Here is a 14,111-nt window from a genome sequence, read left to right on the forward strand (position 1 = left end):
ATCTTCACTTTATTATGATGGCACTTTAAAAACGGGCAAAGCCACCTCAGAAATGGATGGTTCAGTATCCCATTTTTTTGGGCAACTGAACTGTGTGACAGCTTTCAAAAAAGTGGCAAGGGTGAAGACCATGTACAACAGAACTTTTCAGTCCTGACCTCAAGTATCCCTTAGCCAGTCAGATTTTCAGGATATCCACAATGAATATACGCATGCACTGCCTCCCGCCTCCTTTATGTGAAACCTGTCTCATGCATTTTCATTGTGGATGTCCTAAAAATATGCCTGGCTAAGGGTGCTAATGACATGATTGAAAATATCTGTGGTATAGCCTTGTCACAGCTAATGTAGTCAGTAGCAGAACTGGAGGTTAGAGCTCACATCTATCCGATTCAGACTTAGGTCACTAGACCACAGTTCCATGCTGGAAGGCTTGTATACGAATTGGAAGATGATGCTCACACATCTTGTTTCTCTTTTGGGTTGAAGTATAAAAGGACCATGATTAAGTTCTGCTTAGCTTAATAACCTGATTTGACTGACATAGTATGAAATTCTTGCAGTAGAAGATGGTGATGCTGTTCTCTCCTTTATAGGAATTTGAGCATCTGAAATAAATTGCAACCTTCGTTTATAAGTTTTTTTAAAACTACAGCAAATATTTATGCAAATGATCTTGGATAGTCTCAAGATAAGAGTTTGGTTTATGCAACCTTTAAATCAGTTAGACTAGAAGGGTGCATCTAGTTTAAAGCATCTTTAATTCGATTATTAGTAGGTTGGTCCAATGAAGTACAATCACACATTCATAGTTTATAGAAGAATTTCAACCTTGAATACTTGATCAACTATGCTGAAATATGTCACACCTATGTTTAATATATAGTGTAATACATGGTTTGAGAAATTTTTTCATGTTTTCTGGCTTTAAGACATGCTTCTGGATGTTATGGATTCAGCTCCCTCTTTTCCAGGAACGTCTACAGCTGTGTTGCCCAGTTATTCCTAGCTGAAAGCATACCATTAATTTTTTTAAAAAGTATAGCATACCAGCTTCCACTTAGCAGGCAGTTTAGTCATAGAAAGGGCATATGGAGATGAGCATGGAAAGCCTAGTCAGTCTCTTATCAAATTTAATACATAAGAACCTTACTGGGTCAGACCAATGGTCCATCAAGCCCAGTAGCCCGTTCTCACGGTGGCCAATCCAGGTCACTAGTACTTGGCCAAAACCCAAGGAGTAGCAACATTCCATGCTACCAATTCAGGGCAAGCAGTAGCTTCCTCCATGTCTTTCTCAATAACAGACTATGGACTTTTCCTCCAGGAACTTGTCCAAACCTCTCTTAAAACCAGCTAAGCTATCTGCTCTTACCATGGGCAAGAGTGCTTTTGGCATTCACTGATGCAATTCTCCCTTACATACCAGGTGTGATGTATGCATTGCATACGCATGGTATGCAAATATGTGTGAGTTTTCCCTAAGTCTGCATGTTTCTCTTACACTGGAGAATGAACTGCACATTGCATTTATTAGTTGCCCACAATTAAGCAAATTTTTCAGTAATATTTCCTTGTGTTTATCTCACTTCTCTTTGTTTCATCCTCTCCTTTCTTTTAACCTAAGCCCATCACCCATCTGCTGCTTCACATGCTACTATTCCCTCTGCTCTTGCCTTACTCTTTGGTCCTCTATACCTAGGTTTCTTTGTCTCTCTATTTTATTGTTAAATCTATTTTATTAAGCAGTGGAAAATACAAAAGCAATGACAACCAAGATATGCATTTTCATCAAACACCCGCGGAGGACTGGACTCTTATGCCCTCCCCGGACCCACCTCACCCCACCCCACAGCAAAGAATCCCCAACCCCCCGCCCTCCCCTCTTTCCCCCCCAGATACAAACAGCAAATGCATAAGCAGGGAACAACGAATACATAGTAAAGCATTGAATCAGAGGTGAAGTCTATTCAAAACACGACTTCGACTCTCAGGAGTCAAAATGTTCAAATACGGCGTCCACGTGTGAACAAAGTCTCTGCTCCGGCGTCGAGAAGAACATGCCAAGCGGGCCTCCCAACCCAGAAGTTCATGAAGGCGATTCCTCCAATACCAGAAAGAAGGTGGTTCAGAAGAAAGCCAGCAACACAAGATACATTTCGTCCCCAAAATAAAACATTTACTAAGAAATAATTTTTCATAAGAAGTGTATATATTCACAAAAGAGAAATGGGCAAACAGCATAGACTGCACTGAGACTGGTACAGGGGTCTGCAACAAGCCCTGTAAAAAGGAGGCCAGCTCCGTCCAGAATACCTGAATCCTCTCACAACTCCAAATGCCATGAAAGTAGGAATTTACCTCCACGGAACAGCGGATGCATAGTTGAGTATCAATACAACCCATATGGTAAGCCTGACTCTGGGAAGCATAGGCCCTCAGAACAGTGCGAAAATGACATTCACGTAATTCAGCACTGTATACCAAGCCCGTAGTGCGTCTCAGGACAGTTAACAAAAACATTTCCCCCAAGTCCCTACCCAAATCCCGTGTCTCTCTATTTTATTTACATTACATTATATTGTCGGAAACAAATTTTTCCCGTCCCTGCCCCATTCCTGTGAGCTCTGCCTTAACTGCACAAGCCTCGAACACTTATGATTTTAAAGTGTTTGAGGCTTGTGCAGATGAGGATAGAACTTGCAGGAATTGGGGCAGAGACAGGAAAAGAACTCTCCAGTATGGAAAAATGGGTCCCCGTGGGGGACGGGGAAAATTTGTTCCTATGTCATTCTCTAGTCTACAGGTGTCAAACTCAAGGCCCACGGGCCGTTTTATGCGGCCCCGCAGTGCAATGCGGCATTTTCATTGCCGTCCCCGGTGTTATCTTCTGGCTAGCTCCCTCCTCGCTGCCACAGTGTGCACAAAGGCGCGGGCAGCGGCTTCTACGCGCATCCAGCGCCTGAACCGGAAGCCTTCCTTCTGACATCACAGCGTTAGAAGGAAGGCTTCTGAATGTGGTGCGAGGAGCCACTGCCCGCGGCTTTGTGCACACTGCAGCAGTGAGGAAAAGTGAGCCGGCCAGAAGATGACACCGGGAGCGGCAATGAAAACGCACATCGCACCGCGGGCCTCATAAAACAGCCAAGCAGGAGCCGGCCAGAAGGTAAGACACCAGCCGGAGGGAGACACCTAGTTGAGGCACAGCATGGAGGGAGGGAGACAAAGGTAGGGGGAATGATTTTATTTTCAGTTTAGTGATTGAATTTTGTCAATTTTGAGAATTTTCATCTGTCTATATTTTGCACTGTTCAGGAAGAAATACATTTGTTTCTATTTCTCTGGGGGTTATACTGCAAGCAGAGTCTTGAATCTTAGGGTTTCGTTTTTATATATTAGTACTTTTAGTTTTTGGTCCCGTATTTGTCATAGGGGTTATCTGTTTTCTGGTAGGAATGAATGTTGAGAAGCATACTGTGTGTACTTTGTGTAGTTTAATTTTGTGGTTAACCATTATGTGTTGTTAATAAGATTATATTGTGTGTATATATGAAAAAAGAATGGAAAAATGGTGTTACAATTAATACTATTATGGGAGTGGGGTCTGAGGCAGAGATTGGGCGGAGATGACTTAGCCTGTGTTTTGGATTTCGGCCCCTTAATGTGATTGAGTTGACACCCCTACTGTAATCAGTACTTCTCTTGCATCTTGTATCCTTAAAGGATGCAATAAAGGCAGAAGTAGTCCAGTTGTCTCTAAGCAAAGAGAGTTGAAAAATCCTAATTATCCTTGAACTGCTAAACAGGTTGTCAATAAAAACAAAAACATACTTGGAGATGTCTTAAAATGTATAAATCAAGAAGGAGTCATTTGAAAGATCTAATAAAAGGGAGATTATTAATCAGTGGGTCGTTATATTGTAATAATAAGGTGCCTCAAATTGGGGGGGGGGAGTGCTATATATTGTAGAGGTCATAGAATTCTGCAAGAAACAAAATGTAGTATTGAATCTTTATGGGTAGAAATTACATATGTGAAAGGGAAGAGAATAATACAAGCCAGGTGGACTACATTCTCCCTATCATCCTCTTTCCCTATCACCTCGTCTTCCTGTCCACAGGTTCCATTCCTCCTATATCTCTAGGCCTACTTTCTCAGTGTGTTTTATCCTTTTTCCAGGTTCAGTTTCATACTCCTTCCATCCCTCTAGGGTTAACCTTTCAGGCTTCCTTTTATCACAGTTTTTCCAGCCTCTTCTGGAAAGTGCTTCCCACTTATCTAGCCAGTGCTATCTGTCCTTCCTATTCCAGCCATGCAGATTTCTGACACCCATTACTTCTGTGTCCCCAGACATTCTGTGCACTAAACATAAAACAGCATAAATTTGTGGAATTCTGCAGGACTATGAGATTCATGCTGTATTTGAAAAAGCGAGAAGTGCTTGATGATGTATGGATGGGTCTTGCAGAAAAGTAGGCTAACCATCAATTTTGTTTATTTTGACTTTTTGGATCTAGTGCATCATAAAATCAATGTTTACAAGTGGACTAAGCTAAAGAATTTTCTAGTGCAATAGGTGTGTCATTCTGGAAGGACAACTAATATCCCAGTGCTTGCGAGTCATGCAGAAGGAATCCACTCCAGTTTTTTTAATCCCTCCTACTTCAGTAGAGGGCTCTGCTGCCCCCTTCAGTTTTTCTTTCTGCACGCGAGCCAGAAGGAGTGTTTCTGATCTGCTCTGCTTATTTCTTGCTCTCTTTTCACGGTCTTTTTACTTCATTTCGGTATTAAGAGCTCCCCTGGTCGAGGGTACAGCTCTGCTTGCGTGAAGGAGAAGCAGCCTACAGTCTTCAGCTGACAGGCTTGTGATGCCTGTTGATCAGCCTGCAGAAGCCTTTTTGGAGCTCAGGCTCCATTTCCCTTATAGCATTGTTCATCTAATATGTTACAGAGGCTTGAGGGCAAGGTGCTGGCTGTTTCACCTCCCCCCTTTTCACGTCCATGGAGGTTGGCGGCTCAGTCAGTCACTGGTCAGACTGGCAACCCAAAGATTCAGCGTTGGAAGGAAGATCCGTTTTGAGGCAGAGATTACTTTTCCCAAATCCAACTACCTTTGGAGTTGAAGCAGGCACAGGTCACAGTGAATAAGACTATCACAGCCTATGAGGAAAATTGGGGTGGGGGGAACTGTAAATTTTGTTTTTAAAGGTTTCTGCCTGTTCCCTGATGTTCCCTCACCTCTAAAATCCTAAACTCACTAGCTATTTTTGTTTTATTTTGGCGTTTTGGAGCCGTTTTTTGTGCCAAAAGACCATGGCCATGTTGGATTTTCCAATTTAGTTATTTATTTTTTCCAAAGCTCTACAGAAGCTCCATATTATGTCATTTTGCCTCAAAACTGACATTAATTGAGTCCTCAGGCTATTTTAACCATAATTCATGATAGGGTTGCGCTGGATGAGCACCCAAATAATGTCCTTTCACCATGTGCCTTACAACATGTGAAGGGGGACTGGAGCAATTGGCTTAACTTCTCCTTTGCTCTTTGAGGCTGAAGAATGGACAGATAGCCCATTGGTTGAGGCCAAATTCCTTTTGGAACCCTGGAATACTGGGCATCCTAAATGCAGAGGCATGGAGCTCAAGAGATACAAGCTGGAGTCCTCTGCAGGAGACTCAGTGCTGCCTATTACAACATTTTCTCTGGAATTTAATTTGATGTGGAAAGCTTTTCAGGACAGCCAAACATTCAAAAAGAAGTCTGGCAGCTCATTTGAGGGCACATGAGGGGGCTGGGACTCCCAGGTGCGTCTGCCCCTCTGTCAGAGGATGGCCAGGATCTCAGAGGTCTTTCAGAGGATGAAGGGTCGTCTACCATGCTCTTGCTAAACCTGAGTGCACCATTCCTGTCGGGAGATGCTGGGTTGCAGACAGGAGCACGTGCATTAAACTCTGTGGTGGCCCTGGATCAAGGGGATGACTCTACGGTTCGCCATCTGTTCAAACCCTTGGCTCTGATGGATGCTATTACTGATTCTCTGTGGGAATTAAATTTGGGCTCCCAGCAGATCCTCCTCTGCTCCCTACTCTGTAATGAGCAGAGTGAGTCCAGTCTTCGGCGTTTCCCTGGCATCCTCATATTATGCTCCTGAATGTTCCTTTAAAGTAGCCAAGACCATAGCTCGGCTGTATCCAATGGCACAGGAGTGTCACCAGCTGTTCGCTCAGCCCAAGGTTGATTCCTTGGTAGCGCAGGTTACCTAGCACACGAACCTACTGAGTGTGGGAGGCATGGTATTAAAGGATATGCAGGATCGTCAAGTGGATGTGATATATATGTTGAAATTATCAAAGATTTGGAATACAATTCCTCTTTTGATAAGAGTCCTAAATTCTTTCCAATTATTTCGTAGAATACTGAAAACATTATTTTCAAAATATTTAACGACCCACGCCTCTTAATTTTTCTCATAGGGGGATGGCTCTTGGACTATACAGGCCTGGGTACAGATCTTGTCAGATCGTTAGGTACTGGAGATCATCAGAGCGGTTGCAAGCTGGAATTCGCCCAGCCCTTGACGGTCTGATTTTAGTGAACTCTCTGGCGGGACAACCAGAAAAAGCAGCATGGTCAAGGCTTTAGTTCACAGACTGTTAGATATTCGGGCCATAGAGTCTGTGCCGCAGGAAAATTCGAGCTCGGGCAGATATTCCATATATTTCATCATGCCAGATAACACTTCCAAGGTCACACAATAGTAACATAGTAGATGATGGCAGATAAAGACCCAAATGATAACAACTAGCAGCAACAGTTGTGCCAGCCTAAAAGCTTACAGGTCTGTATTCAGAAATTTCTCTCCAACAATACTCATTACCTACTGGCAAAGCAATAAATCTTTGAAGTAAAATTGTGAAAAAACTGTATGTGATAGAAGAAAGCTAAGAACAGTTCTGGAATCAGCATAAAAAAGTGAGGTAATATCACCTATTAGTTTTCAGTCATCCGAAATCATGCAGACTGATCTTCAGTAGAACACACCATGTCCTGTTGCTTGACGCCAGGTTTTTGGAGAACAGCAGAACTTCACTAATGACATAAGGGTACTTATAAATATTAGGGAGTCAATATTCAAAGTGATTTAACCAGCTAGAAATAGTTTGCTCAAGGCTAGCCAGTCATATTGAGCAATGCTTAGTACCGCTGAAAATGTCCAGTTATCACCCAGCTCAAAACCGGCTATTTTGTGGTTGCTTCAAGGGCAGAGGCACTAGATTTATGTTATCTATCCCATGAAAAGATTCTAGGCCAGGGGTGCATGAAAGTCCAGTTCTAGAGGGCAGTTAATGATCTGGTTTTCAGGATATCCCTAACAAATTTTCATGACTTATATTTAACGTACTGCCTGAGTTGTATGCAAATATTTCATATATATATTCATTACCAGTATCCTGGAAACCAGTCCTATTCATGGTCTTCGAAAACTGGATTTGGACATTCCTGCCTAGGCAGCATATAATATCAAATATAAAATTACATATTGCAGTGAATAAAAGCCAATTGGTCATTAGACAAAATGGATATAACTAATAACCTTGATTGATTGAATATGCTTTCAGAAATATAGCAATTAAGATTTGTCCTGAAATTTGATTGCTCAATATTGTAAACTTTGAGAGCAGGGGCAGAATCTGATTTCTAATATTGAGTGCCTGTTTCACATTGAACCAATTAGTGGTATCAAATTATAAAGATCAATATGGAATTGCATGCCAGCAGCTCTTACTAAGGGGAAAAAGCCAAAACCTTCCCTTTATCTAAATAGATGGAATCTGCACGCAAAGCCTGGGAAAATTCTCCCAGTGTGACTGACAAGAGTTCCCCAGTGACCTCAACAGCGCCTCCCATCACCAGCTCCAACACCACTGGCAGTGTTGCCAGCAGCAGTGGCAGCAGCAGCACTGGTGGCAGTACCAGTGGACCCAGCAGCAGCTCCTATGGCTCATTTTCCAGTGCATCCATGCCCCCAATCCCAGTGGCATCAGTTACACCAACTACTTCATTATCAGGTAACAGTTTTCCAGTTACTTATTCATGCATTGTCCATCCTTATTCTCAAACATTATGCTCTGAGAATGTGCTATGTACCAGTGTGACAAATTGGCACCTATATATGATTAGCTTAGCACAGGGGTCTCAAATTATATGAGAATTACAAGTGTTATTGTTGTTACTAATGATATATTCCTGTACGCTTGCTGTAAGTTTTCAAAATGAATAAAGAATATTTTAAAAAAAAAAAAAAAACTCGCCCTCCTCCCATAGGAGTGAACATTCCCTAGTGATAGCTTTATACATAACTGAAGTGGCCTTGCACAACAGTGCTGATATAGAAGTCCTACATATGCACAGTATACTGTTCTAAAAACCTCTGGCAGTTTTGATTATATATGTCCAGTCCACGCTCTACCAGATGATGTGATGACTCCTTTCTTTGGAAAACACTTGCTACAGATGAGCAATTTTACTATACCGCAGGAGCCTGGGAGGAATAGATTTTTAGACCCTAATGAGGGTTGTAGAAGGCAAAAGTGGTTTGGCAGATATTGTACAGTATAATGTTCCTTGTTGTAGCACTAATAATGTAAAACACTGACTTAATGCATCTTCTCCCTTTGACTCCCATCTAGGAGCAGGGACATATACTACCTCTTCTCTGAGCACCAAGACCACCAGCACCTCAGACCCTCCTAACATCTGTAAAGTGAAACCCCAGCAGTTGCAGACCAATAATATGGCTTCAACCAGCCATTTCTCTCAACTTAGCTGCATGCCATCCCTCATGGCCCAGCAGCAGCAAAGCCCGCAGGTCTTTGTGTCACAGGCTGCAGCAGGTGAGCTGCCCATCATGAAATTATAGCAATGCAGAATGTGTTTTGTGGTTCATATGGCTTCTTTAACAGCGAGGTCTAGCCAATGAAGTAAACGATAATATGGACTAAAGATCGACCATATTAGTCCATATTATCGTTTACTTCATTGGTTGCCTTTGGAGGCAAGAGTATTATTCAAATTTTCCTGTATCTGCTTTAAGCTGATATCGGGATTGTCTCCAGCTTACCTTTTTCCTCATTTTGTGTTGCATAGACCATCAAGAGAAACTAGAAACTTCTACTTATTTGCTTATCTAAAAATTAATGGGTGTAGACATAAGACCTTCTTAGATAGGACCCTAGCATTTCAAGCTGGTAGGCAACAATCTTGGTTAGGTAAATGTATTCAGCAAGCTATGTTTTCGGAAATTAATTAAAACCACTTTGTTCGATAAGTTTATTACTTAGTGAGTTTTATTAGTGAAATTCTATTTTACAAATATTTGTATTTTTTTCTGTATTATTGTATTTCGCTGTTTGTCCAGCTCTCTTTAGTGTAAACCGCCTAGAACTTTTGGTTATGGCGGTATAAAAGAATAAAGTTGTTGTTATTATTATTATTATTATTTCTGCTTTTTAGAAATATGTTATGCACATAATTGCTATAAATGAGCAGGATAAGTCTGTAACTGATTTTGTATGTATGTTGATTGATGATGGTTTCTGTGTTTTTTTGGGGGGGTTGCTTTTAATGTTGCGGAATCTGTTTTTGTTTTAATTTGATCCATACTATCTTGATAATTGAAAGGATGAAATATAAGCATTAGTATTAAATCCAAGGGACTAATCATTGGTGTGAAACCAGCCTGGTAAAGGTAGATAGCTTCCAAGCTTCCTCCAGCTCTTTCAGAGCTAGATTTTCTTTAAATCAAGGTTATGTAATTTCATATAGTTTTGGGCTCCATGAAACACTTGACCATGTTAGCTCGGCTTAGTGCATAGTGTAGCTGTGTTGTCATTGAGAACGGTTTGTGAATAAAATTGTGTGTTGCCCTTTTTTCAGCCCCTGCTGCCCAGATCCCTGCGTTCTATATGGATACCAGTCATCTCTTTAGTGCTCAGCATGCCCGTCTTGCTCCACCCTCCCTGGCACAGCAGCAAGGCTTCCAGCCAGGCCTCTCCCAGGTTAGCACTTCATTATTGTTTAAAATTGTTCTCAAATCCCTATCAAGTCTGGTGTGCAGATAACCAAACTGTGAAAATTTACATAAAACATCTATAATAAGGTTAATTTTATTTTTTGTAAAATTTAAAACTAGTTTATTGAAAACCAACCACTTTGACATCCTGACAGTGACAGTGAAAATTAATAAAATCAGGATGCCTTTAGCTAGTAAAAAAAAAATGGAATATAAATCATATCTGCATCCAGGTTTTAAAGATTTCACATAAGGGTGACATATTATATGTAGATAAGCACAGAGAGCAAAATAGTTTTGGCCAATCTGCCCTGTTATATTGTGTCCTTTGATTCCAGGCCCAACTCTTGCAGTCCCTGTAGAAAAAGTGAGCGGTCAAAGAAACATCAGTTCTTTTAATAGGATTGTTTTTTTTTTTTGATTTGATTGTTTTTCTTTGGGTTTCAACCCCAATCAGGATCAGCCTCTGCTGGTATATAGAACACAATTGGCTTTTATTCACAGCTAGATAGGGTTGGGTCTACATTATTAGCCATTCTAGCTCAGATGTCAAGAATCCTTACAGGGCACTCCAGAACCTTTTTTCTGACTGAAGTCACTAATTGCTGCCAATGTATGGTGAAGGTCTCCCCTAGAGGCCATGAACTGTACCTCCACAGGATGCCTGTCCTGCCCAGGGTGTAGAAGGTGAGCTCAGACATTGATCTCCCAGGTCTGCAACAGCTCGCAGCACTGTTGTGAAATCATAGGACTAGCCTGTGCAAATATCATCTTGACTATTGTCAAGAGGGCTGAATTTTGCAATAACACCAAATGGGGTTCACAACACAAGCAGACCACATCCACAGAGGAAACCATCAGGATATTACTCCAAAACAAGGCACCTCATCACAACTTAGCATGGGAGAAACGCCTGGCACTGCGATCCCTACAAAAAACAATAGGACCTGGCGATTTTCCCTGCAAACAAAGGAAACACAACTGTAGTGATGGACACCTAAGATTACCACAAAAAAAATCCATGTAGATACTGGTCCCCAGCAATCCACTCCGGAAAATTCACAGAGAAATAACAAACTAGATAAACAATGCCACTTCTATTGAGCCAGAGTTAAAACCTCGCTTGAAGCACCCAGATTCTATGGCCTACCCAAGATCCACAGATCAGAAACCCCTCTACGACCCATTGTAAGTGCAGTCTGTACTCCCACCCACCCTCTAGCGTGCTATCTAGACCAAAAGGTAAGGTCTTTAACTGCTGACATATTTTTGAACATTAGAGTCTCTGCCCATCTCATCGAGATTATCACTGACCTGCAACTAAGTAACACCGACATTCTGGTCTGTTTCGACATAGTTTCACTGTTCACCAAAATCCCAGTGGACAAAGCAATCCAGGTCATAAACCAGAATCTACATACAATGGGCAGACCTAGCAGCTTTCTGTTTAAAGACAACTTTCTTTCAGTACCAGGAACACTACTATGTCAGAAGGCACAGCGATGGGCTCCCCTCTCCTCAGTGGTAGCCAATATATTCATGGAGTCTCTTGAAACCACCCTACTGGAGAGTGCCAAGCTCAAACCTAAATTGTGGATCTGCGATGTAGACAACACTTTCATCATTTGGCCCCATGGACGGAAAAACCTCTGTGAATTTCTAAACTTAACTGGACAATGGCCACTCCAACATAAAATTCACCATGGAGAAAGAGACCAGTGGATGCCTTCCCTTTTTGGATGTAATAATCAGAAAGCGATGGGAGCCCAACCATACCAACCATTACCTACATGCAGAGTCCCATCACCACCCATCCATAAAAAAGAAGGGTTCGATGCACACTAGTGAACAGAGCACTAAGAGTTTGCAACCCAGGCAGCCTCCATAAAGAAAAGGACACCCCCCCAGGACACATTTCTTGCTAATGGCTACAGCAGAAAGGCTACCTCTCTAGCCCTAAAACTTATAGACAGCCCGTCCCAGAAAATCAGCACTATGAAGTGACACAATTTCTATCTTGCACAACTTTGATGCGACAACAACTGTCTTGTCTGCTGATAAGACACCTACCCTCTGCAATGTCCTTGCATAGGAATATTACTAAAGAAAACTAACATCAAAACAGCCTACAATGAACCACAGAAACTCACATCTACACTCACACATGTGAAAGACCGGTTGGTTACCTCTGCTCCAAACCCCTGGGGTGTACAAAATCCCATGCAGCTGTAGCCAGTCGTACATTGGTGAAACTGGACACACTCTAGAGGAAAGGCTGAAAGAGCACAAGAGACACCACAGCTGTGCAACACACAAAAAAAGTCAGCTGTAGCCCTCCATGGCAAGGAAACTGGTCATTCGATTAGATTTGAGAACACACAAGTCCTGGAGAGAAAAGACTGCTGGTGGCCGAGAAGAATCAAAGAGACGGTAGATATAGCAAGATACTCCAATAACGTCAATGGAGATAAAATGCTCTCCATAAACAATCCAAAAGAAATTCAGCGCAGAAAGGACTGGGGCCACCCACACTTGAAATTTGTGTTACCACCTAACTTTCCCACCACATGACAAATGGTCCTCCTTCCTGTTCTCAATCAGGTCAGTGGACCCACTATATATAAAGACAAACTGCAGACCTCGGAGCATACCCGGAAGCAAACCACAGCATGATGGCCGAAACATTTGTTCTACCTACCCAGACACAGCGAGACCCAGAAAACAGCAACAATCATTAGTACTCAGTCTTAATATACCTTTCGAAAATCTATGAAAACGTATCTTTTTGAAAAATGTGTAAACTAAGCTTCAATTATATTTTGTATTCCCTAAAAATGTATTATCACTGAATTGTTCAGTCTCTCTTGGATGTGAAATGCCTAGAACTAAATGGCATGGCGGTATAAAGTTTATTATTACCCTTCAAAACACTAGTGCTTTTTTTTTTTTTTTACCCAACACTTCAACACTCATATCACATCCCTTGCTTTCTCCAAGCTCTGCCACATGCATTGGTGAGGTATATAAAACAAAGCAAATAGTAACACTTTGCATACCAGAGGCAAGAATTCTGTTTGTGGGTTTCTTTTGTGTTCCTAGGAGTTGAGGTTTTAAATTGTATTGATTAAAGCTCATATCTGGTTGAGCTTTTTCCCTATCAATTGAACCTTTCAGGATGCTGTGGGATTTCTGCTTAATATGGACACCCTTTCTGGTTGGAGAAAATTGTCTTTGACATGCTTTAGGATACTTGTTGCTTCTTTTACTTACAGCCTGCTTCTGTTCAGCAGTTCCCGATCCCCATCTATGCCCCGCTACAAAGCCAGCATCAAGCCCAGCTAAGTTTAGGAGCAGGGCCCTCAGCATCTCAGGCCCAGGATTTGTTCTCAACTTCCTTACAGCCGTACAGGTAAGCACTTATGATTGGCAGGCAAATTATCCCCTTACTTGGCTGTCTGACCATTTACTACTACTGGCCAATATGATTTTGGTAACAAAATCAAGCTTTCCTCTGAAACTGGCATTGCAGATTAGAAGTGGGGACGTTAGATCATTTGATTTTTTTTTTGTCCCTGTATAAATGCTTTTTGGAAACTAATTTGGCCCAAATTAATAAATTATTAGAAAATCATGTTGGGCTCTCATATGACACTGTATTATTTGGTACAGCAATGAGAACTCTGAGTCCGATTTCTGCAAATAATAACAAGTTATTATTAGTATTGACAGGGGTCGCCATGCAACAAATTACTCAAAATTGGAAAGATTATACTAAGTTAAATTATACATTTTGGTGGAATTCAGTTTGCCACATATATAAGATGGAAAAGATGATAGCGTTACAACAAGGGAATATTCATAATTTTAAGAAAATATGGGGGCCATTGACTAGTTAATCTAATGATCAGATATCTTAGCACATGGGTAATATTTATATGGGATGGGTTTGGGGTGGGGTAAGGGTGGGAATATTTATCATTTGAAATAGGTATTATTGGGAAATAAGGGGGTATTTATTATATCATATAGGTATATTT

At 41.5% G+C, this 14,111-nt stretch overlaps 1 protein-coding gene across 8 annotated transcripts in view; it reads left to right on the top strand.

The window, feature by feature from the left end:
- Nucleotides 1–14,111, top strand: part of PRRC2C (proline rich coiled-coil 2C) — a 179,741-nt gene that overhangs the window by 150,073 nt on the left and 15,557 nt on the right. For 6 of the 8 annotated variants that reach the window (XM_033960038.1, XM_033960043.1, XM_033960039.1 and 3 more), the window contains 4 exons: nt 7,828–8,071; nt 8,693–8,896; nt 9,939–10,060; nt 13,347–13,483. In XM_033960038.1, coding sequence (XP_033815929.1) covers nt 7,828–8,071; nt 8,693–8,896; nt 9,939–10,060; nt 13,347–13,483 — 707 coding nt within the window. The remainder of the gene's footprint in view (nt 1–7,827; nt 8,072–8,692; nt 8,897–9,938; nt 10,061–13,346; nt 13,484–14,111) is intronic. The other 2 variants (XM_033960041.1, XM_033960042.1) reach the window with 2 other exon arrangements.

Source organism: Geotrypetes seraphini, chromosome 10 (genome assembly GCF_902459505.1).
Source record: "Geotrypetes seraphini chromosome 10, aGeoSer1.1, whole genome shotgun sequence".
Taxonomy (NCBI): domain Eukaryota; kingdom Metazoa; phylum Chordata; class Amphibia; order Gymnophiona; family Dermophiidae; genus Geotrypetes; species Geotrypetes seraphini.